The sequence below is a fragment of the Medicago truncatula genome, chromosome 1, assembly GCF_003473485.1.
Source record: "Medicago truncatula cultivar Jemalong A17 chromosome 1, MtrunA17r5.0-ANR, whole genome shotgun sequence".
Taxonomy (NCBI): Eukaryota; Viridiplantae; Streptophyta; class Magnoliopsida; order Fabales; family Fabaceae; genus Medicago; species Medicago truncatula.
The window spans coordinates 7,367,535-7,392,325 of NC_053042.1; the positions used below are offsets into that span (position 1 = coordinate 7,367,535).

A 24,791-nucleotide genomic window follows, 5' to 3' on the forward strand; every position below is an offset into this window, starting at 1 on the left:
AATACATATAGATATACGAGAGGCTGATCCTGTATGAGTATTATTTACTCACTCTAATCTCATATATAAAAAATATTTTTGTTGAATAATTAATATATACATATAAGTTATTGAATAATTAATATATACATCTATATCTATACTATATATAAAAAAAACTACCTCTTTCAACACACTTTTGAATTGGATTTTTTTTTTTTCCAAAAATACTCTTAATTTTCGATACAAATAACACATGTAACAAATGGATAAAAATATATTTAAATATTAAAACAAATGTAACAAACACGATATGAAAATATATATATATACCCTTATCATTTAAAAAGTGTAACAAACTAGATGAGTATTTATACTTACCTTTTCATCATTTCAATTATACCCTTAAACAACTTTTCTATTATAAAGTTGTTTTTGGTGTCTTTAAAAAAAGAATTTAGATTTTTTTTTTGGTTATATTGTATTATTACCGGTGTCGTTGAAATAGATAATCATGATTAGTTTGATTTTTTATAACTTGAAAGCAACAAACGTTTATATATTTTTTTAATTTTAATCAAAATCAAAATTTTATAAAATAAAAAAAATAACGGCGTCCATAATTTTCAGACATTAGCAAAATAAAAAGAGCGGAAAGACGGGGCACGTGTTCTCTAATATTTTATAATATAAATCATACACATCAGTATACATTAATATTTCTCTCAAAAAAATATCAGTATACATTAATATATATAGAATTTTTTCTGTTTAATAATAATAATAAACGTTGAACCGGGTGTTACCATTTTCAACTTATTTCACCATCATATTCAAAAACTTTATGTGGACCATGGTAGATGGACTCATATACCTTTTGTTTGTTTTGCTACGACAAAAATTGATTTCTAACATAAAAACTGATTAAGCAATAGTTTCGAGGCAAAGATTAGGGTAGACGATCTCTTTAGGTCTTCTACTTTAGGAGACTTGACTCTTTTTTATTTTTACTTTTTTTTTTTGGCAAAATAGATGTTAGCCATTGGATAATGAAGTTCATGATTCTTAGCTTACACCGTTAACATTGAATATTTTTTTCGTATTATTTTCACTTTCCCATTCTCTCTCTCCTCTCTATGGGAATCATTCTTTCTCTTACCCAACAACAACAACTGCAGCAACCACAAGAACACCCAAATCTTCATCTCCTTCCCCATCACAATATAAATCTAATTACTCCTTTTGTACTTGCATGTTGCTTGCTTCTCATGATTATATTTCACTTAAATAATTCCGAAAACAAAACAAAGCCAAATCGGTATTATTGAAAGATGAATTTGAATTCCAATTTGATTAGCATTTAAAAGGAATTGTCAAAAAATTGATTAGATCTTCAGTTTTTATTTTTTATTTTTTATCTTTGATGAATATGAAAGTTTTAATATTTTATTTATTGGGCTTGTTTGAAATGTTAAGAGTAGAACAATGAAGGAAAATTGATTAGCATTTGAGTACCATTCTTTTCCAAATTTATTCCAGATCTGAGTATTACTTTTTTGAACAATTAAGAGTAGAACAATGAAGGAAAAAAAATGGATATTTAGATGGTTGGAAAATCTGGATCAAACCCGGTGTTCATATTATAAAGAACAAAGAAATAGTGTAATTGACAAAAGGAGAAAAAACAGAGAGGGATATTAGAGAAAGGTGAAAGCTCATGAGAGTTGAGAAGGAAGAAGACAAAGGAAAATATAATTAAGTGTATTTGATCTATGGTGTGTTTAACCAATCTAACGGTTAGGAAATGTCATAACGTCAAAAAAAAAAAACAAAAAAAAGAGGTCATGCACGGTAGGAGACCTATATAGGTCTCCTACCCTAAACGCCGCCTAGTTTCGATAGTAAACTTCAAGTTTGAATCAAATTTTAAAATCAAAATCAATTCTTATTGAAATCACCCTAAATAAGTCAAAATTTTGTGTATGAAATCCCTTTTATCTCTATCTACCTTAAAACCAAAATACACACCTAGACATAGAGAGGACACAGAAATCAAGTTGCAAGTTGGCATGAAAGCATGCCTGTGACTGTGTAATGTATCCCATATCCTTATCCTTCTTTGGCGCTGCTGTCTGTATATGGCAGAATCCTTCTCTTTCTCAGCTACATATCAGACTCAGACAGACCTATGATAGAAGTTATGCACTTTCTTCAAAGCCAAGTAAATTGGCTACATAGAAAATGACTTTAAACCAAAATGGTCCCAACTTTTCATACCATAATAAACCAACTAGCAAAAGCATCATTTTTCCTAAGCAATAATAATTCCTTTTGGAGACTCAAAAGAATACACAGATTTTGCTCATTTGGTTGCAGTCTCTATGCTGTGGTGTGATCTGCAACAAGCAGAGAAAAAGTTGGTTATCTTTCTCAATCCAAGTTCAAAATTTCTGACCAACTTTCGTAAATATAGCTATATCTTTTTGTTTACTTTATAGCATAAATGTTCATATTATTTAAGAGTATTTTTTTATAGATAAATGTCAATGGCTTATGTTAATTTGTTTTCGGAATTTGAACTTCAGACATTATCTTCATTAGTACTCATTCGGATGTAATTACTAATTAAGTTGATATTTATAATAGTTTAAGAATAGTCATCTAACTATTCTCAAGATAATAATTATTGAATTTTATGCTATTAACGTCTATTATATGCATATGCTTTTTTATATTCAAATATTTATTTATTATTTTCTGTCATTTTTTAAGTTTTGATTCATCCAAATTATTTGGAATTTAAAAGTTTAAGATTTTAAAATTAAAGGATATATTAGAACATGAACATTTTAAAATCAATTTTAGAACAAAAATTACGTGTAGCACAATAGAATGGATACTAGTTTGCTTTGTTTTCAAGATGAAAACAAACATTTGTCATGTAACTTCAACAAAATCACAATGTCACCGTCGATTTGTCCACTATACTCAGATATACACCAAATGTAAACATCTTTTCTAATGATTATGCAAATTGTAGTTCGTTAACTTGTGGTAGACTAATCTCTTCCATTATACTCTCAACCCGCATTGTATTTGGTTTAAGAAAACTACATGTTTTTCGTTAGTCTGAAATGGTTAATCTGGACAAATTTGAATTTTAAGAAATGTGAGGAGCCAAGAAGAATCTCCCTTGGTTTCACCAATATTAGATGAGCTGATTTAACCCTTGGCCTTGTCTAGTAGTACACCATTTTTTGTTTTGTTTTGTATTGCTGAAATCGTAGTTCACCTTACATCATCAATATCAACCCTTAAAAATGATAATATTAATTAAAAGGATTTATGTAATGTTTGTAATTGTTACTAATGGTGCACCATTAAACCACGTTTACATTAGACAAACATCAGATTAAGGAGATTAATTAAAGAGTGTTTGTATTCCAACATTTTAGGATGTCATTTAACATTTATGATATGAAGCATGTCGTTCATGAAAGATACAAATCATTAATAAAAAGCACAAAGGTTCAATGCGTTCACATTGTACTAGGATACATTTCTTCACAAAAGATTCTTTCCTTATTCATGATATTGATGATGATGCATTAGATATGTTCTTTGTCCTTACAAAATTGCTGCACATACATACAACCAATCACCCCACAATATTACAAAACACTATCTACACATACCTACGTGTATATTTTGCACGGTTCATGCTTTACATATAGCTTTAGCCTTTATGATTCACTTTGGACAACAATAATATGAATAGTTTCTACTTTTTTGAAGTACACATTTTTCATACTTACCTTCAAAAAAACATTAAAAAAATTCCAAAGATTTTGATGTGTTTGGAAACACGGTGGATATATCAGGACGCACGATCAGCGTGAAGCTAGTAGTTGTAGCTTTGAGATAGATGTGCGGTGACGCCATGAATATGATGAATTCAGATTGTCCACAGTCAACAATCTCATGCATGCAAGCAGTCATCACAACATTGACCGTTGGATCGGGATCGGATGATCGAAATTTCAAACTGATATTTTAGTTTTTTTTCTTAAAAAAAAATCAAAATTTGTATCGAAATCTAGACCGTTTTATCTCGATCCAACGACCATTGATGTGGTAACTGCGTTAATGCATGGGATTGCTGAGTGCAGACAATAGGTCGCTCTCCAAACACAGTTCTTTCAATTCAGACAACAAACTCATGTAACAAATGAGGGTTGGCAAACTTGTGTTGTTGCTTTCCAGTGTCTGTGAAGTGATAGTCTAACAAATCAGTATCAGGTGAAGAAGCCATTGCTTGATTACGCCTTTTATTGATGTCATCATTGGACAAACCAAATCCATCACTTTCAGAGTTCCTCAACTCCAATGCAAGTGAGACATGGCCACCAACACCAAAGTTATTCAACTCTGATAAATCATCATAAGTTGTAGGAGTAGAATCCATTATGCAGCCATCACCATTTTGGTTGATTGAGATAGGTGGATTTGAATAAGGACTATTGTTCATGTTAAACCTTTGTTGGTCACCTTGCATTTTCCCAATTCTAGAATCCATCACATTAGTCCAATGATCGCTACTTTGAATCCCTCTATCCAATTCTGTGGTTGAGGAGGATGCATGATCTAACTTCAACCCTGCAATTTGACCTTGTTGTTGAGCACCATCAACATTCATTAACTTGTCATGAGACTCTTCCCTTTTATCATCCCACACTCGAACATCATCGTCTCTCGGAGCTTTTGGCGTGTTTTCTGATAAAAGATTGCTGCTTGTCTCCGAATCACCAAACTCTTCTTTGTACATTTCTTCGACCATTGGTTTCCAAAGACGCACCCTCGCATTAATGAACCAATTCGCCACCTGATATGAATTAAATAGTGATAAGCAAGTAGCAAACGAAAGACAGGAATATAACTTAGTGTGTGTCTGGCTCTACGCTGACAGAAATTGATTTTGTTTAAAAGTGATTTGAATGTAAAATGATTTATATTTGGTAACATTCACGTAAAAGTGAAATTAACATACACTTTAGGTGTCGGGTTATTTTACCCTTGGATCTTAATCAGAATACGTAAACAAATTGTAGATATGAGAAAACATGCATTCTTGTACCTGGTTTCTGGTCAAGCCTGTTTGTCTTGCCAACATGATTTTCTCTGAATCCTTTGGATAACTAATACCAAATGAATTTGAAAACAATTTATTAGACTAAAATTATTCAAAAGTAATTATGATAACACTATTAATGAAAAAAAAATGAGTATAGAGGAACCTACGGATGAAGGAAATGCTCAAAGAGCCACGCACGGAGTATTGACACAGAGCTTTCAGGAAGTCCTCTCTGAGGTCTCCAAGCTTGTCTCATTACACCAAGCTGCTGAAGAGCTTTTTGTTGTCTAAGCTGTTGATCAACATAGCGGAGACGAGGTATTCCCTCTTGTTCACCAAGGCTCCTTTGAGTCAACTGAATTTGGCCGCTAATAGCATCACGCAAACAGCGAAAGTGACGAGAAATGGTGCGCAAAGCAAGAGCAGTGTATGGTTCGGCTGCGCCGCAACCAGCAACCATGTCAAAAGATGACACAACAATCTGCATTTGATGACAGTATTGTCGGTATCTTTTGTCTAACTACAAAAACAAAGAATAAGTGTTAGTCTAAAACATCATAACCATCACTACTAACAATTAATTTGAGGTTAAAAGTCAACTATTGAGGCAAAAGCTTCAACTTCTAGCTTCAAGTTATAATCAACTCTGGAGGTAAAATCATTCAATTCAAACACATCCAAATGTGTTAAAATCAACTGTTCCTCTTCAGAATATGTATTAGACTAACAGTTGATTTTAACACACTAACTATTGACATAGATACCATATAGAACACAATTAAAAAGAAGTGCAAAGTGTAACTAATTGTCCCATAAGCTTAAGTTGAGACTTGAAATTTATGTTTTTATATGTATGGAAAACCTTGTAATCCAATAATACAGTGTAAAGGTTTACCTCATCCAACATGGACAAAAGTTTTGTTTTCTTGTCCAATAAATGCTGTCGTTCCGCGGGAGATAGCTCACATGAAGAGTTGTTTGCATTAGAACCATTAGGGCCTGAAGATACTTGCATAGATTGACTTGTAGATTTTCCATCAGAATCTTTGGAAGCATCTAAACCAGCATCGTGAAAACTTTGTTGTTTTTCCAATCCGGTTTGTTTCAAGCCCTTTCGGACATTAACTATTTCATCAAGAAGTTCCTGTGCTGCCTTAAGGTAGTGAGAGTTAAGGGCATTGTTCGGAATAACTGCTGATCCTTGCAGGCACGGATCAGATTGGCCTTCATTAAGGCCTATTGAAGGATGTGGATTATACAAACCCTCCCTTTTGACATTGTTTTGAAATCCTCCAGAAGACAAAGATGCCATGCACTCAGCCTCATCATCCTTAAGAGATGCAGACCCCTTCAAGTTTGAAATTTGAGCATTCATTAGTGAGGTGAAACTGTTGCCGGGATACTGATATTGAAAGGAAGGCATCATTGTCCCAAGGCTAAGAGACAGGCCTTGGCATTGTACATTTTGCTCGCTCTCAACGAGTCCGAATTGTGTCCTTGGATCGCTCGTAGTAGCATTGGAATGCCCCTGATCAATAGACAGCATATTCATTGTATCATCCATAGATGTCATAAACTTCAACTCATTTTGTCCTCCTACAGATTCACTGTAATTATGAGGTAACAAAGTATTCCCAGAAATCATCTCGGCGTAAGATCCCGAAGAAAACGCTTGGTTCGGATACATTGTAAGCAAGATTAGTGGCAATTCAAAAAAATGAGAAGCTTCTTTCTGCTCCCTTAAACAATGGAATCAACTTGACATCTCCAGCAACAAGATTACTAAAATAAACACCTTGTTGCTTTAAACCTAATCTGAATTAAAATAATCCAAAGTGAGGAAAATGCTATTAAAGACCTTAATTAGGAAAATTAATAAAATAATCACTCAATCATGTCATTATGAAGCAAAAACACAACATCATATGCAACATCAGAAAAACACACACAGAGACAAAATGGAGGTACGAGGTAGCAGAAAACTATACAAACAAACAAAAAAACACAAAAACAAAAAATTCACAGAATTCAACTCAAAACCCTATTGTAGTTTTTGAAGCCACAACATCAAGATGAAACATAAAACTGAAACAAAATCTCTAAAAAGAAAAACAACAATAAATAAAAAAACAGAACACAATCATGAGTTGAAAAAAAAAAATCTAAAGCCATTTTTTTTACAAGCAAAAGTTAACTTTTTTTTTTGTTCTTCAAGTACACAGTAACTTTTTCAACATTCAAAATTTCAGCTTTTTATTTTAATCATAAAAAAAAATTCTCAAAAACCCTTTGAAACAGAGTTTGTGTACTACAAACAAACAACAGTACTTCACCATCATCACCACAATCTTTTTTTAGCAATAATTAATATTTTTCCTCATTTTTCAGTTTTAATATATCATCATAATAAGAAAAAATAACAGAAAAAGAAGAATAATAATAATAAAAAGAAGAAGAAAGAGAAAGAGAAATAGTACCTTTCAGGATAGAGAGAGAGGAGGAGGGAGGGAAAAGGTGAAGTGAGAAGAAGGAAGAAAGGGAAGCGAAGAGGTTAAGAGGAAAATTACAGAGAGAGAGAGAGAGAAAGAGAAAGACAAGAATCCACAGTGTGGGGAAGGTCAGACAAGTGGCAATCCCAAGACATATAAATTTGAAAAATATATATATTTGGTACCAACCAATGAGCAAATTATATCATTAATTTATGAAAGAAATTGCTTACTTCCCCCATGCCAACTACTTATTTATTTAATGGATTATCATCATAACCAACTTTACTTTTTGTCAACAAAAATAAAAACTAGCTACTTTTTCTAAATAATTTGGCTTAATTGGACTCTTGGTTCCCGAAATAATTTGTTGTTTTCATTGTGATCCCATAACTCGTAAAATCAATATTTTGGTCCCTCTTATTTTGCTTCATTAGTTAAAAAGATCCTTAGCTGTTAACTTTAACTTTAAATGTCTAAAGTGGAACACAAACAATGTTTGTCCACTATAGACCTTATTAATTCTTTTAAATTTAACCGTTCGATCTTTTTTAATCAAAAAGTGATCGGATGATCATGAAGGTCCATTATATCTTATGGTATACCATCAATACTTAATTTTTTTTGCCAATTTCTTCATAAAAAATCCATAAAAACAAAATAAAACATAAATTTTATTACTATTATTTTCCTTTTGTGTCCATTTTTCTGATTTTCAAAAAAACAAAAACAAAATAGAAAAAACTCTTCTTCTCTCTCACACTCACGTATACAACAGCGACAAAAGCTCTTCTTCTCTCCTCAAACACCACCACCACCACCCACTTCCAGCCACCATTACTTCTCCGTCCGGACTCCTTTGGCAACCCCACCACCATCATTAAATTTCTCTCTTCTTCCTATTCAATAACCATTAACTTATTTTTAGATTGGTGAGAATTTGAAATACCCCAATCACCACTTTGTCTCTAAATTTCGGCCACCATGAAACTCTTTTTGAGAAACGAAAATGACAATCTTGTTCCCCATGATAACCTCTACAAAAGTCCTATATTTATTTCATAATTATAGTAACTTCACCGGCGGACCACCGTGCCGGAAAAGTTGTCAGCCGCGCCGAAAAACTGGGCAGTTTTCGTTTTAGTCAAAATCCTCTTTATCCCCTTTATTTATCACACACGTACCAACGAATTGCAACAACAATCATCATGTATTTATCCTCTTTGCAATTAAAAGATAAAACTAAAGCAAAATGAAAAATCAAATCCTCTGCAAAGAGTTCGCGAGAGTGAGTTGCAGGGCTTTGGATTCATGACCTCTTTTTTCTTTTCATCAATAATTAAGGGTTGATAAAAAAAATGTTGTTGGCTTCAGATCTGGAATCATATGAGTTGTTGTAGAAAAATCAATGGTTTTTTTCTTGGGTTTTTAGGTGGAAAGCGAAAATGAGATGATGGAGTGAATAAATTAGTGTTGGTGAAGATGAGCAGATGGATTTTTTTGGGTACAGTGAATGAATGAGAAGATGAATTTTTCTAGGTTCTTTATGAATGATGATGAATTTGTTGTTGATGATGATGAAGAGGAATAAAGAAGATGAAGAAAAAGTACAAAAAATTAAGTATTAATGGTGCACCATTGGATAAAATAGAAATGTGTAATCAATTGGTCCTCTTTTAAAAAAAACAATCAAATGGCTAAAATTAAAAGAATTAATAAGATCTATGGTGGACCAACATTGTTTGTGTTCTACTTGAGATATTTAAAGTTAAAGTTAACAGCTAAGGATCTTTTTGACTAACAGAGGAAAACAAGAGGGACCAAAATGTTAATTTTACGAGTTATAGGACCAAAATGAAAACAACAAATTACTTAAGGAACCAAAAGTCCAATTAAACCAAATAATTTTGCTTATTATTTGAATAAGAACAAATAAAACCTAAATTTTAAGTAGAATAAATACAAGATCTTAAATGAGTTTACGAACAACGACACTCGATATTTTAGAAGTTGTTTTGTATAGAAAAGTTAGACTCTCGATATAAAAATAAGCGATTTTTCTCTTACCAAAGGGTGTTCTTTCATGTATCCAAATGAGTGAATATGATAGAGTTTTTTCTTTCTTCGTTTAGATAACTAAATTCGGATGAGTGTGAAAGGGTATACTAAAAAAATATTACAAGTCAGTTTTCTAATGATAAATTACATCAAATATACAAAACAAATATGTTATCAAAATATAATATATTAGGGTCATCCAAGAATCACTGAACTCAATAGTGATAAATGTGAGGAGAAGTAAGAAAAATAATTGAAGTTCAACATAAAATTTAATGCAAATCATTCACACTTATCAAAATCATACGAAAATAGACAGACATTCTACATATAATTTTGTAAAGTTAAGTTAAATCCAGTATAAAATACCTAATACAAATTATTCCTATAAGCTTTGATCCTTTTGATCGATTATGAAATGATTAAATTACACTCTCCTCCCCTTAAAGATGCTTGAATTATACTCTCATCCCCTTTTATGTTAAAATATACACTTCCTTCCCCTCTTTTTCAAAACATATTAGAAAATGTTCCACTCTCTTCCCTTGAGAGAAACTTGAATTACATTCCCCTTCCCTCTTATGTTAAAATCTACGAATTACTCCCTCAATATTTTTTTTTATTTATAATAATCTAGCAAAAAAAATAATAATCTAACACACTTGAAAGAAAAATAGTATTGTGGATCCATTTTAATATAATCAAATTTTGAATACATATTTTTCGCTATTTTTTATTCACAATTTCGTTAATATATATTTTTAAACCCTATTATAAAATTCGATAAATTATGGTTATTTAAAAGTGAATTTTATACTCTAAATTATAAATAATAACAAAATATTTAAATTTCATTATCATTGACATTTAAATTATAAAGAAATAAATTTATTTTTCGTAAATGATAGTTCAAAATTAGTATATATCATAAAAATATTTATTTATGTTAAAATAGATTAAAGTGTAAGACATATTTAATTATTAAGGGAAGGGTTGCAATTCAAGCATCTCAAAGGGGAGGGGAGTATAAATTTAACTTTTCAAGGGAGGGAATTATATATTTTAACATAAGAGGGGAGGGGAGTGTGTAATTCAAGTATCTCTTAGGGGAGGGGAGTGTAATTTATTCTTATGAAATTAAAGATGTTTAGGTTGTGTTAAGAGTCCAACATCGGACATAAGATGACCTAACAATGTGTTTATAAGTGGAGGCAATTCTCACCTCACAAGTCGGTTTTGTTGGATTATGTTAGGCCTAACCATAATTTCTAAGATGATATCATAGTCACTTCAAGATCCATTGGGTCGTCTGCTATCAGGTTTCCGCTATTGGACCACCCACCATTTATGTCCACGAACCAAATCCAATAGTGTTGGTCGTGAGGGGGTGTATTAAGAGTCTCACATCGGACCGGAGATGGCCTAATAATATGTTTATACGTGAGGGCAATCACTTCACGCACTGATTTTGTAGAATTGTGTTAGATCTAATCATGATTTTTAAGAGGTCGTATCTTAAATATCTTTACACTTTTTTAAAAGTGTGTTATGCAAAAATTGAAAACTACATTTCTCCCTACATGTTCAATGTTGCTTAACCAACTAACACCCCTTAGATAATCTGCTTGAACAAAACCTAGTGCGCTAACCTTAAATTATTCTTATATACGTTTTTTAAGGGATTCTTATACGTTGTAATCCGAAAGTAAAAGTATAATACAGTTGGAATCTTTAAATAAAGATCAAATAAAGCTCTTTAAGAAAAAAGATAAAGCTGTTTGGTTTCTTTATTTTTTTTAGTTCTAATGTTATTTTTAAGTTAAAAGTTGTTTGGCAAAATATTGTACAAAATTTTTGAATTTTTTTTTTTTTTTTTGTGGTGTCTGGGGTTCGAACCCGTGACCTTTCATATATTTATGCATTATCTATATCAACTGAGCTAAGCTCACGAGTACAAAACTTTGAATTTATTACGAATTAACATAATAAATAAAAAAATGTTTAAAATGTTTTTTTAAGGGAAAAAATGTTTAAAATATAAAAGATATATGGTGTGTATATATAAAGTGAATAGTTTGTTTTTCTTTTTCAATTATACTGTATAACAAATTTTGTTATAAGAATACCATATTTTTGGTGTCATTTAAAAAGATAAGAATTTATATTATATGATATTATATTTGTTACATTGTTGGTGTCATTGAAAAAGATATGTTTAGTTTTTTTAATAAGAAAAAGATATGCATAGTTTGTTACAATATAAATGTGTAAAATATATATTAAGTATAATTTTTTTAGGCATCCATACTCGTACTTTTAATTAAAATTAAAATTTTATAAAAATAATTATACGCATTACGCAACACTAAAAAAATTATACGCATTAGCATAACAAAAAAACAGGCATACAGACTTAAAGTATTATTCTAAACGCTAATGTGTGTGTATATTATGAAGGTGAGAAAAACACAAGAAGGGGGGTTGAATTGTGTTGGTTTTTTCTTCGTTTTCTCCTAACTGAAAACACTGATCAGAAGCAAATAGAATTCTGCTTCTAAAGTGATGTTCAGGACTAAGTTGCAGCGGATAAAAACAGAGAGAGAGAGAGAGAGAGAGAGAGAGAGAGAGAGAGAGAAAGAAAAAAGACACAAGCAATTATATAGGTTCCTTCCACAAATCGGAAGTAGTACTGTCCCCCTTGCACTTCTAAGGAGAGTTCACTAAAATGTAATATCTGATTACAAATGCTCACTGCTAAACTTAGCAAGAGACTTCAAATGCTCAAGCACAACTGCAAGAGACTTCCTATGCTCAAGAACACAATCAAGAGACTTCTAATGTTCAAGCACAAATGCAAGAGACTTCTAAATTCAAACAGAATTACACAGAAAATTGTCTGAGGTTGAACACTTGATATACAATCAGTGGTGTTCACATTACAAATCAGATACAGACTCTTAAGACTCTAGAATTTCTAAGATATGAAAGTTGTTAAGAAATTCTAAGTGAACTTTTGAATGCAGAATAATTTCAGCAGAGTTTTTGGCACTTGTAAATTGTTGTTGAGTCTTACAATTCTCTAAGTCTTCACTCCTTTAAATAGAGGTGAGAAAGAGACGTTGTGAAATTGCCAGCGCATCAAAATAGAGTCGTTTAAAGCTTTGATCGATCACCAATGATCTTTCGCCTGATATGGTTGTTGTCCTATGAATGATCAATTTCAAATTCATTCCAATTGGGAAGGAACATTGTTGCACGCAGAACTGTTTTTCTTGTCTTGTAGCAGATACACAACAGAGTATTGGAGGTAGTGGTTGTACACTTCGTACAATTGTACTACGTTAACGCTTTTGAAGAACGAGCATCCAATGCCTTCAAATCCCTACAAAATGACCGTTGCTTCACTCTTATAGTCTTCTGCAATCCTTAGACGACACTGAATCCATTGAACAGCTTTTGAAGCTTTAAGTCTTGCATCTCCTGATGAGCTTTAGCTTATGGTGATCTTCAGCTTCTGATGAGATGTTTCTGATGACGTCATCACTTCAGAAGCACTTTTGTCTTCAGGAGCACTTCTCTTCAGATGCTATAAGCTTCCTAGTTGATTCTTTAGCTCTCTTTTGTTCTTCCAGAACCTATTTAAGATGTCAAACTTTGTATATGGTCTTGTACCCTTGAACAAATATTAGCTAGTCCAATTGATAATTTTTAATATCTTGTTATCATTAAAACTCTCAAAGGTTTATTGTTAAACACATTTTGTTCCAACATATCAGTGAGGTTGAAGAAATGGAATAAAAATATTTGGTGTCATTCAATGACAACATGAATAAAAATATTTACGAGGTTGTGATAATTAAAAGATATTTAAATTAAATATATAAGGGATAATATTATGGGACGGAGGTTGTGATAATTAAAAGATATTTACGAGGTTGTTCCAACATATCAGTGAGGTTGAAGAAATGGAATAAAAATATTTGGTGTCATTCAATGACAACATGAATAAAAATATTTACGAGGTTGTGATAATTAAAAGATATTTAAATTAAATATATAAGGGATAATATTATGGGACGGAGGTTGTGATAATTAAAAGATATTTACGAGGTTGTTCCAACATATCAGTGAGGTTGAAGAAATGGAATAAAAATATTTGGTGTCATTTTTTTGGACAATATTTTTTTGTAAATGACTCAGTTATTATGGAACGGAGGGAATACTAATTTAGAAGCTAGAACTAGAAAGGGTGTAGCTAGAAACATAAGAAAACGTGGCGTGATATATTGTGGTAGCAATTAAGGAATTAGCAAAGCATATGATAGAAGAAAGAAAAGAGTGGTTGGTTGACTAGTTGTTTGTTTAGTTTGCTTGGAAGTGTTCAAACCCCTAACCACCAGTTGGTAGACCTGTAACCTTATTGTTAATTTTTTGCCTTAAACCTACTCTTAAGTCTTAATGCATAAACCATATTGAAGAGTATATCTTTTTCTTTTCTGTTAGGATGAATCAAGAACAAGAATTTGTGAACAGAAAGTGTCTATATCCTTTCCATAAATAATATTGGTAGAATATCAAAGTTGGCTGGATTCTCTATTCTAAGTAGGTGAAAGTGACAAAATCACGCTTCACACGTGTATAGTGTTGTTTTAGTGTATTCTTCATGTCTTCTAAATACTACGTTAGTTTTAAACTAACCACAAACACAACACCTACTGTTCTGTTCCGTTTATATTTTTGTTTAATCCTCTAGGTACACGCTATCCATATTAATATTCATATATTTAAATATTCAAATAAACCTTACTAATGTTGAACTTTTGTCATTTTGTTTTTATTTCAAAACGACTGATTGTTGTCGTTGTTATCACGTCAATGTATAATTGTCTTTTGATTCCTTGAGTCTTGACCAATGCTAGGGTGAAGCATATTTTCTCAAAGAGTTTGGTTTTGCGATGACAAAAAATGATTTCGAATAGTATTGATTTTAGTTGAAAGTGAGTTGAACGTGATGTATTTTGTTTACATGCATTTATGCATTGCTTTTGTGTCCGTATATGCCCACTATTTTTGGTCATCTTGTGAAGTTAATCTCAATGACCTCAAGTAACATTATTGAAAAGGATTAATAAAAATCTTTTAATTATGCGGTGATAAAATATGTTTTTAAGTAAATTGGTTTTGTCTTAAAAAAAAATGGTTTTGCAAGATTAATTTTGTCTAAAAATGAGTTGAATCAATTATATTTGGACTAGACAGTAAACTTGAGACAGGAAATCAATTGTAGAGACAAGGGTTCTACTTAAGAATAGCCATACATATCAAAATCAATCAGATATACACATTTTGAATCAATTTTTTTTTTTTTTTACAAAAACATAATAATATTCATTCATTCAAATCGATAGAAACGTCAAAGATAAATCTGCGAACAAACTTATAATATCCAAGTTAATAGTATATAACGGCATAATGCCTACAAAAATATATGATAAAACTAAAGTGACCGAAATACTCATGCAACCGGATCTGCAATGTTGACGTCCAAATCTTTGTTTGAATTATCGATCTTTCAATATGAATCAAATGAACACCGCAACAAGACGGAAAATCAAACAACACAAGACAATGAACAACACACCACCACACTTAGATACGAAATCACGAAGAAAAAACCTAGATCTACGTGAAAATCATTTATTTAATTTGAAATAGAGAGAAAAAGATGAAGAGAAGTAATTTTAGGTCAAAAATTGACCCAAAACTACCCCTCAATGAAGAAACTGGAAAAAAAAAAAACCTAGAGAGAAAAAATTAAGACCGGTTTGTTGGAGAGGAGAGACATCTTGAATCAATTTTGTCTCCTCTTACAATGAAAATCAAATATACACTTATGCAAATTATTAGACGTGTTCCGACCACAAGTTTATTACAATGTCTTTCTGAAGTATTGTCTACTTTGAGTCTCGTAAATAATCCCCACATTTTTTTCTTTAATTAAAGTACATTTTAACGGATAGAGGAGTTTGACTTCTGAACGACATGAAACATATTAGTGTATCAAAATTTACCATCAATCAGTAATAAACTTTTTAACAAAGAACAAAACCATGACATCTTGCGGACTCAAAACTCAAAATGGACAATACCTAAATGGCAGTGTCATTGCTTAGTAATCAAGACCTATACTTGGTCTCTTGTATAATCTAGCTAAAAAATTATGTGCTCTATCATAAAAAAAAAAATTAAAAAAATTAAATACTTTTAAATGTGTTGGAGTCGGAGATGTCAATCCCAGACTGTCCAACAAAATGAATATCAAGATCATTTAGTCCACCGTCAATTTTACAAATCAAATTACTCTAAATGAGTTTTTTTTAAAACAAAAAAGATTAAATTCTGCGCGCATACGTCAGGGCTCTCAAGACAACCTAGCTCCGCTCCTGAATGGTACCTCCTCCCCTTCTAAGTATCCTCCGCTCATCCAACCGAATTCTTTCATTTCCTACACAAATAAAATACAAACAGTTAAATATTTAGAAAAGTAATAATTAAGTTAAATCACATGAATTAATATATCAAATAATAATATAATCACAATTCATGCATCTTATCTTATTTTAATTGCTGCTGAGGAGAATTTTTAATTGCGTGCATATTTTAATTAGGACAGGTACTGCAACTGAACTAAGGCTTCTATCATGTTATATGTATGTAATTGTTCTTATTTTTCTGTAATAGCTGGACTTTGATTTCTGAAAAGCTGACTATATGTGAAAAGGGGAAATTAGAAATATTGTTGCAATTACTCTTGCATGGGTAAATGACAATGACGTAAGATTGTTGTTCTCTTAAATATTCTTATATTACTGGTGCATATAGGGTTTAAATGTACTAGTTTGGTTGTTGGTCTCTTAAATATTCGAACTTTTACTAAATCGAGTGTTTTTTTAGCTATTTTTCTGCATAATTTGGAGATGGTTTAAGATAATTTTCTTCATAATTTGGAGCGTGTTCGAGGTAATATTCTGCATAGTTCAGAGCTGATTTTTTCGGCTTGGGGAATGTTGTTGTACAGCAGAGGTGTTTCGATAATGCCGCTGCTACATAAGAATAATTGCACCCCTGGGTTCTGATCCATCTGTGTGTTTCAGCTGCAACATATCAGTTTTTTTTCCGGCTCTTTGCTTTAGTTCTCGAGCGTTTTAGTTCATTTTACAGATTTTTATTGTTTGTGTTTATGTGGCTGTTTGTATCGTTGGTCTCTTGCTGGTTTTTCAGTATAGGTGGTTGTGGTTTGTCTCCTTAGCGTAGTTGGTTTTGGTTTGATTTCAAGATAGTTAAATAGACACCTTCAAACAAACTCCGTTCTTGCTTATATCTATTGTGTATGTTTTGTTGATGTTAAAAAATAGAATCAAAGTTGGATAAGATTGAGTTTGTTGGGAGTGTGTATGGTTTGACTTAGTATGCACATGGAGGTAAATAGAAGTGGCTAAGATTAATATGTCGTGTTTCCTTCTATTAGTATCCTTTTCCCCCATTTCACGGTACATGATTTCTTATTTTTTCCTTGCGTTATAGCATATTTTGTTGAAACCTTTGTTGCAGCCTAAAATATTTTCATTCTGAGCTAAATTTATATTGTTCATTTGATATAGAAAAGTAATAGTTTCATTCACATTTTAAGCATTCATTGTAATGTAACTTGGTGAAGAGAGAAAAAAAATCATATGACAAATGCAAGAAGGGTCTGTGTGTCATGTACTATAGAGTGTTGAGTATGTGACTGGTGTACCTGATTGGATGGGTGTAGCTTCAATGGAGTTGTTACTTAGTACTGAACACTTTGTATGTGATCTTTGAGCAAATGATAGTGTGGAATTTCTACAACCCTTCATATTCATAGGTGATGTTGGGTTTAGACATTATTAATAAAATTCTAATTGTCAATGGGCTTTTCCCTAAAAAAAAAAACTGTCATATTACTTTTATATAAGTTTGATTGAGTGAACTTTCATATTGTTTAGACAAGCTAAAAGAAATGCACTTGAGAGGGATATTAGGACGATTTTAATCTTAAAATTGTATCTCTGTTAACTTCTCTATTTAACTTGCCACAAAATCCAAAAAACTTAACTTCTCTATTTAAAAGAAGAAGTAGACAGGAAAACTAAAAGTAGCCTAAAGCATAACTATGCTCAATACATAAATTTACCTCTTGTGCTAATCTTTCAGCCTCAATAGCACGCCCTTCCAAAAGCAAAACTTCCTCAAATGGTGCAGGATACAATGGTAGTTTCTTGCCTGAAAAAATAAATAATTAAATAAATACTTGTACCATTATTTATTATGACGCTTTTGTTCTTTAAAATGGCAAAGTAAAGGCAGAGAGCATATACTCCTAACCTATATGTTTCTCTATTATATTGAAATGTCTCCTTTCATCTGGGCTCACAAAGGAAATGGCAACATTAACATGAGCAACAGTCCATCCCACGCGGTAGATATAATCCTGTAGATCACACGGTCAGGAATATACTAAAACACGTTAACAAAAATATAAAAGCATTATATAGCACATCTTACGTTTGGAGACAAAGGGATGTTGTAGTTAATCACCATATCTACTGCTGGAATATCTAGTCCCTTACTAACGAAGTCACTACAAAGGAGAATATTGCACTCCCCAGACTTCAATGCATTCAAGGATCCAAGTTTCTTTGCCTATAAAAAAGTTATTGTGTTAAGAATTAGGCATATTTCTTGTTGGCGGTTTAGAAGAAATTACAATTATATATAATACAGAACCTGTAGTACAGTTACCTGACTCATATAACTAATAATAGGGATGGCTCTGAAACCAAGATTCTTAAGAATCAAAGCCAAAAGAAGCGTTATACCACATTGCTGAGTGTATACCATTGATGTACTTCCAGTCATTTTAGTGAGAGTGTGTGTATGCAAGGTAGGAATCCTATGCAAGAAGCATGGAATTGATGAACACGGTCAGCGCAAGCATGAATAATATATAATAGTTTCTTCTTATTCACAAAACCCAAAACTAATGAAAAAAAAATTAATTTACTTGTTTTAACACCAAATATAGCCAATTTGTTAGAAGCGTTCAACACAAACATTTCCTTAATAAACTAAAGTGTGGCGCTGTCTACGGTGAGAGACTGTCACAAATCTCTCACCGTGAGCAAGTTTTTCAGACCGTCAGATACAAAGATGTATATGATATTATCAAAGATTGTCAGCATTACATTATTTTTCCATTATCTCTTCTCTTTCACACTTGTCTAACCACCAAAAACATAAATCAAAACCAGCAAGAACATACTTAATTACTTATTAAATCTTTTTAAAATAAGAACATTACATAGTGAAGAACATCACCATCTCTAACAAAGAACACTACTGCAAAAAAAAATTAAACAATGAAAAGGGAACATAAATGTTTAATCTTTGACGTTGATAGTAGAAATTAAAGATTTATTTTCAGTATTTTATGTGATAAAGATTCAAGCTTCAATAATTTAAGAAAGCAACAAAAGAAAATGGTGTGATTAAGTTTTCATTTTTTGTGTCAACTACAATAAGAGCTATCTGCCAAGTCTTTTAATTCATCTCACATCAATCAAATTTTGTGCCGTTTAAGAAAGCTGGGTTGTGTTAAATGTTTTTTGGTGAGTTTCATCATCATCAATCTTGTAATCTCAGTTTACGATGTTCAAAATGATTAATTTCAAAGTTTCCCCATTTCTCATGATTTGTAAATGTTGGAGTCACACGTGTCATCTAATTTTTTTCATATGTGGTGATGCTAAGCTTTTCTATTTTCATGGTGATGATGGAGATATGGTGGGGGTGTAAATTGTAAATGTTTGTGCAAATTTTTTCACGGGAGCTTGCCTTGAAACTTTCTCAAGATTTGTAAATGTTGGAGTTGCATAGTTTGTACCAATTCTAGTGTGATTTTTTTCAAATGATGCTAAGCTTTTGGTTTCATGGTAGTGATGGAGATGGTGGGGAGGGAGGGAGAAAAAGGTTGGAGGCAGTGCTGAGAATTGTAGAAGAATAATATGGTGTGAAGGGTGTAGGATAATTTCTCATAGGTTGAACAAATCTAAGGTAAAAAATAACTCATGCACCGTAAGCAACTTCCTTCGCTTGCGTGCGGTAGCCTTGCCCCTAAAATGTTGTCTCTTGTGCATCAAACACCATAACACAAAAACTCATTCGGTATTAAACTAAATAAAATACTTCTACTTTGCTAACTCTACTGTATTTGTGCCATGTATCCTTGATTGTATTATTGTATGTCTCCGGTCTAGTACAAAGCAAGCAGTAGATATATTCTAATTATGCCAACTTATAATATTTCTACAGGTAACACTTGGCAAACAGGAAAAATGGAACTAGTACTTTTAATACACACCAAACATCAAACAAAACTTCTAATTTGTCCTGTTCTAACAGTAAGATATTCAACATTTTCTGGACAAGGGAGAAGATAAACCTTATGATTTTCTTGCATAAATTTAAAGCAACTCTGCTGCAGTGTGTCCGCAATAGAATATTTGGAAGATAGGTCAATCTATACAGAATAAAAATATATATATATTGTGAATAACATGAGTCAAGCAGGAGATTTGAAGATAATATTTGGAAACATTAAGGTTGTACCTTCACAGGAGTGGAATTATCCCTATTAGTACTAAGTGTAGATTTGAAGATAAATAAATTACACAGTTAAGCAGTTCTGACTATGTAGAACCGTCCAAACTCAAATTAATAGCCGAGATTGATTACCGAGTGTGACTACATGAAAAATTTATGAAAAAGAAATTTCATCTCCCAAGAAGTTCCTAGAAGTTTATTAGATCAAAGTATTCAATAGAAAGTTCTAAAAAGCAGTTGGTGAAATAGAAAAGTATCACATGTGTTGCAACAACTATGTTTTGGTTCGAAGATTTTCTAATAATTATGAACCAAATGTAGATGCAATTCAATATGATTAAATAGTTTTAAAAATATATCCAAACACATCATTTCCTGCAGAATGAAGAAATTGAATTAATTAATATTAATAATAATAATTCAGTAGTTTCAAAATCAGATACCTTGTAGCGCAGAGGGAATCACTTCTCTCTGAAATTTCATCGCAAAATACCAAGGCCGTCTTGTTTCACATGTTTTCGCCAATTCAGAAGATAAACCCAGATCGGTCATGATTTCATTTTCTTCTAACCTAATCTATGAATAAAGATTCAATTTAATAATAATCAACTAATATATGCTAATATTAAAATCAAAACCAGTTTAGCTAATAACTAAACATAAAATTGCTGAGCGACCGAGACTCCAGCTTCTATTGTAACCGCATCGCAGCAGCCGACGTCGTGTTTTTGGTTTTTTACAGGTTTGCGTGAGTTAACTCACGTTTAAAGCAGGCAGCAATTCCTGCAGACAAGTGACAAATGACTTGTAACCTCGACATATTCATAATCAACCGAATTACGTCAGTCAGTTTTACAACGTAATCACATAATCGCACGGAAACGGTTCATATTACACAAATTCACATCTTTTATCACATAATAACGCATAAACATCTAAATTACACAAATTCCACTAATTTGCTCTTAAATTTCCAAAATCACATAATCTCACAGTCAAAATTACCCAAATTCATCGTTAAATTACATAAACACAAATTCTTTAAAATTCAACAATACGGACACAAATTTGAACAAATTACACTATTACACGTTAATAAATATTACACTTCAACATATCTGACATAAAGATGTAAAGCGTTATTTTCAACCATCACGCTAAACACGTAAGCAACGTCGCTATCATCTTCGAGAAGTTGTGGAAAATACACAGTCTTCCAAAAGTTCTCTTCCTTATCCTCCCCTAGGTCCACGCCTGGGACATTTACTATTACATCACATGTTCTTCCAAAAAATGCGACCAATAATTGGCGTTACATAATCGGCCACCAAAAAAAATCCACTTCATATATTTATACTCCCTCCGTCCCAAATTGTATGACGTTTTGGCTATTTCACACGTATTAAGAAATGTAATTAATATTGTGTGGGGAAGAGAAATTATGAGTTGTTTTACAAAATTATCCTTAATAAATGGTATGGAAAAGATAAATTAAATAATTGAAAGAAGAGAGAGTAATTAGTAGTTAAAGATATAATAGGAAAAGTAACATTAATATTTCATTGGTATTGTAAAGCGATATATAATTTGGGACAAATTTTTTTTCCGAAGCGACATACAATTTGAGACGGAGGGAGTATAATATTAGTCACATATTGGCCACAAATATCCAAATTACATAACCGGACACAAAAAAATATGTCGATGTAATACTACAAAAAAATATGACGAACACCGACCGACCAAAAAGTGTCATAACCTATCTAACTAGACTAGTGATAATGCATAATCAATGTCTTCATCTATGACTTCAAAATTTTGCTTTGGTTTTTCCGGAGTCGGAGTGTCACACATAATAGGATTGTGCTCATTTGTTGGTTTCTTTGGTGGCTTCGGCTCCTTAGACATGAGGTCATTGAAGGCGGCTTGTCTATCCATAAAAGCAAAATGTCATTTCTCCGCCTCACCAATCTTGTTGTTCATCAACTCCGTACAAGGCGGTGGTAATGGACAATCTTCTTTCAACAAAACATGAAGAAAGTGGCCGCGAATTAAGCAAAGACACGTGATGTTGGAATGTGGGTTAAGTGGTGGAGCACTTCGGATTGAGAAATATGTTTCACATATACTTTTTTCGGGCAAAGTCAATAGAACAATGACTCTATATTGTAGCAAGTAGCAATAATGTGACCCATATCCGAAGTGTTCAACCACTTATCTTCCAGCGCAATACCACTTCTACTTGTTGGAGGGTGTAAACCATCCAAGGTAACTTTAAAACGCTTCTCGATAGCATATATCGACAAATAGTCACTCTTATGATTTTTCAACTCATTAATAAGTGCATGACGAACCAAAACATGACTATCCTCATCCATTCCCAAGTGCCTAGCTATGACCCGGAATCCACAATTACCATCCCCTTTAACATTCACAATGTCTTCAATGTAAGGTCTCACGATCATTGGAATTTGTGAAATGTATGGTATATTCAAATAAGGTTTTGGTTTTGAAGTAGGTGTCGAAGCTTATGAGCGGGAGTAAGTGCCAAGACGTGCACTTTTACTCTTTGGATTCTTACTATTGGCTTGTGAGCATTGACTATCGGGATTTTGAGAATCAATAGTCTCCCACCTAGAGGGGATTCGTCGTGGACCTCGTTTTCGGTTTAGACTTCATCCTTTTAGGTGCTCCCTTGATTACCACTTTTCTCGGAGGTGGCTTCAACATTGTGTCCTCCGGAAATCCTAGTTCACGCAACTTTTCTTTGATGTGGAGTTTCATCTTGTAAGGGGCCCTCTTGAGACGTTCTTGAATGGCGTTCTATTCCTCCGTAATGAAAAAATGTGCATCAACCTCTTCTCCAATTACACTTAACCTTTGCCAATGAAGGTGTATTTCATCCAATAGAATTGACATTTTTTTCTTTCTCTTCTCTGCAATAATACAAGCACAAGGCAACCCGTACGTTGCAATTTGCACAAAACCACAATCTTCTTTAGCAAAGTCGAATATCTTATAGCGTTGTAATTTGTAACGCCCTATTTTATTATTTTTTTATTTGATTAAGTTTAGAGTCTTTTTATAATTTAATTGATTTATTTGATGAGTGATATTTTGTTGTGTATTGATATTTATTAGTAGCCCCTATTTTATTATTTAGTGGAGGAATATAATTAATTAGAATTATGAGGCTTTGGGGGCAGAATTGGAAATAAGGAAAAATAAGTAGGTTAAGGATTTATATAAACGGGAGAGTCAGAGTTAGAAAAATTAGAATACGTAGAAACAACTTTTGAGAGAAAAAGGGAGAAACTAAGAGAAGAGAAGAGTCATAGAAGAGCAAGCTTCTAGAACCTTGTAATCAACCAATCTAAGGTAAGGGTGGGACTAACCTACACTAATTCTAAGTGTATTATTCTGAAAATTGAATTTAACAGGTTGTAGATTGTAGTTTTGGGAATTTGGGAATTATGTTTAGATGTTGTAATTGGTTGATTTAATAGTAGAAATTTGTTGAATTGATGTAGAAACAGTGTTCAGACCTTAGATTATTCATAGTACAATGATTAGAATCAGTTTTAGGGTTTGAGTTGATGAAAATTGTGATTTCGCTTGAAAAGTCGGTGTATAAACGTTTTTGCAAATAAGTGATTATGTGAGGTTCTGGAAATCGATTTTTGGGTGGTTAAAACTTGAATTTTCTGCAGATTATGATAGAGCTAAGTGTCAGGAGCGTGTAGGCGAAAACGACATCGAAAACGGATTAACGGTTTGGATTTTACGCGCGAAAACATTGAAATTGGAAAATCTGATGTTGTCTGTCAGGCAAAAATCGGACTACGATTTTAGGCATTGGAATACGATTTTGACCAGGTTTTGGGGTGTTTCAGCACGAAAAAAATCGTACTGCGATGGGGAAAAATTGGGCTACGATTTTGCATGACCAGAAACTTTTAAAATGCATTTTTCTTCAACCAAATTGTTTCCAAACTTATTTCTAAGTGTAGGGACTTCATCTAATCATCTAGGGGTGTTTTTATGAAGAAAAAAAACTTTGAATAAAGGGTCTAATGAGTCATTGTATTGCCTTACTTTGTATAAGGGGTCTAATAACTTTGTATGGCGAATAGTGTGGCTCATCTGGCGAGATGCACAGTGGCAGTTGCCACGTTTTGTGTTCTTGCATTCTTTTTCGCACATGTCGTTCTGAGTTGGTCTTTGAGGTAGAGATGAAAGTTTCATATAACTGTATTATTTTTGTAATGAACCTGAATTAATATGAATATTGTCGTTAGATAAATTGAAATACATATATTATGTGAATATTATATGTTGTACAAAATGATGTTGTTCATGATTGATGAATTATTATATGAATGTATATGTTGATGAATATAATGTTACATGATGTTGTTCATGATTGATGAATTATTATATGAATGTAT

General features: G+C 32.3%; 2 protein-coding genes across 3 annotated transcripts; both read right to left on the reverse strand.

The window, feature by feature from the left end:
• Nucleotides 1–3,538: 3,538 nt before the first annotated feature.
• On the reverse strand, nucleotides 3,539–7,756 carry LOC11428054 (BEL1-like homeodomain protein 3). Of its 2 annotated transcripts, none has more exons than XM_024775412.2 (5): nucleotides 7,588–7,756; nucleotides 6,006–6,920; nucleotides 5,278–5,630; nucleotides 5,114–5,174; nucleotides 3,539–4,861 (listed from the first exon to the last, which is right to left on the reverse strand). In XM_024775412.2, exons 2-5 carry the CDS (start codon nucleotides 6,795–6,797, stop codon nucleotides 4,184–4,186), a joined length of 1,884 nt encoding a protein of 627 aa, XP_024631180.1. In that variant the 5' UTR covers nucleotides 6,798–6,920; nucleotides 7,588–7,756; the 3' UTR covers nucleotides 3,539–4,183. The 2 variants fall into 2 exon arrangements, with proteins under 2 accessions (XP_024631180.1, XP_003589334.1); XM_003589286.4 differs by having other exon boundaries at nucleotides 6,006–6,925.
• An 8,040-nt stretch (nucleotides 7,757–15,796) lies between these two features.
• LOC11417898 (DEAD-box ATP-dependent RNA helicase 10) lies at nucleotides 15,797–20,851 on the reverse strand. The gene is made up of 7 exons (XM_003589287.4): nucleotides 20,787–20,851; nucleotides 20,183–20,260; nucleotides 18,484–18,634; nucleotides 18,247–18,384; nucleotides 18,067–18,172; nucleotides 17,876–17,964; nucleotides 15,797–16,162 (listed from the first exon to the last, which is right to left on the reverse strand). The coding sequence occupies exons 3-7, from the start codon at nucleotides 18,598–18,600 to the stop codon at nucleotides 16,079–16,081; spliced, it is 534 nt and encodes a 177-aa protein (XP_003589335.1). The 5' UTR covers nucleotides 18,601–18,634; nucleotides 20,183–20,260; nucleotides 20,787–20,851; the 3' UTR covers nucleotides 15,797–16,078.
• Nucleotides 20,852–24,791: the final 3,940 nt, after the last annotated feature.

What these genes read in the sequence shown, in the direction of transcription:
- LOC11428054 (XM_024775412.2), bottom strand. Translation starts at nt 6,797, where the DNA reads ATGTATCCGAACCAAGCGTTTTCTTCGGGATCTTACGCCGAGATGATT. An exon ending in TTTTGTCCATGTTGGATGAG is followed by an intron (nt 5,631 to 6,005) that starts GTAAACCTTTAC and finishes TTGTTTTTGTAG; the next exon opens with TTAGACAAAAGATACCGACA. An exon ending in CAGGCTTGACCAGAAACCAG is followed by an intron (nt 4,862 to 5,113) that starts GTACAAGAATGC and finishes AATTCATATCAG; the next exon opens with GTGGCGAATTGGTTCATTAA.
- LOC11417898 (XM_003589287.4), bottom strand. Translation starts at nt 18,600, where the DNA reads ATGACTGGAAGTACATCAATGGTATACACTCAGCAATGTGGTATAACG. An exon ending in ACATCCCTTTGTCTCCAAAC is followed by an intron (nt 18,173 to 18,246) that starts GTAAGATGTGCT and finishes TGTGATCTACAG; the next exon opens with GATTATATCTACCGCGTGGG. An exon ending in CTGAAAGATTAGCACAAGAG is followed by an intron (nt 16,163 to 17,875) that starts GTAAATTTATGT and finishes TTATTTGTGTAG; the next exon opens with GAAATGAAAGAATTCGGTTG.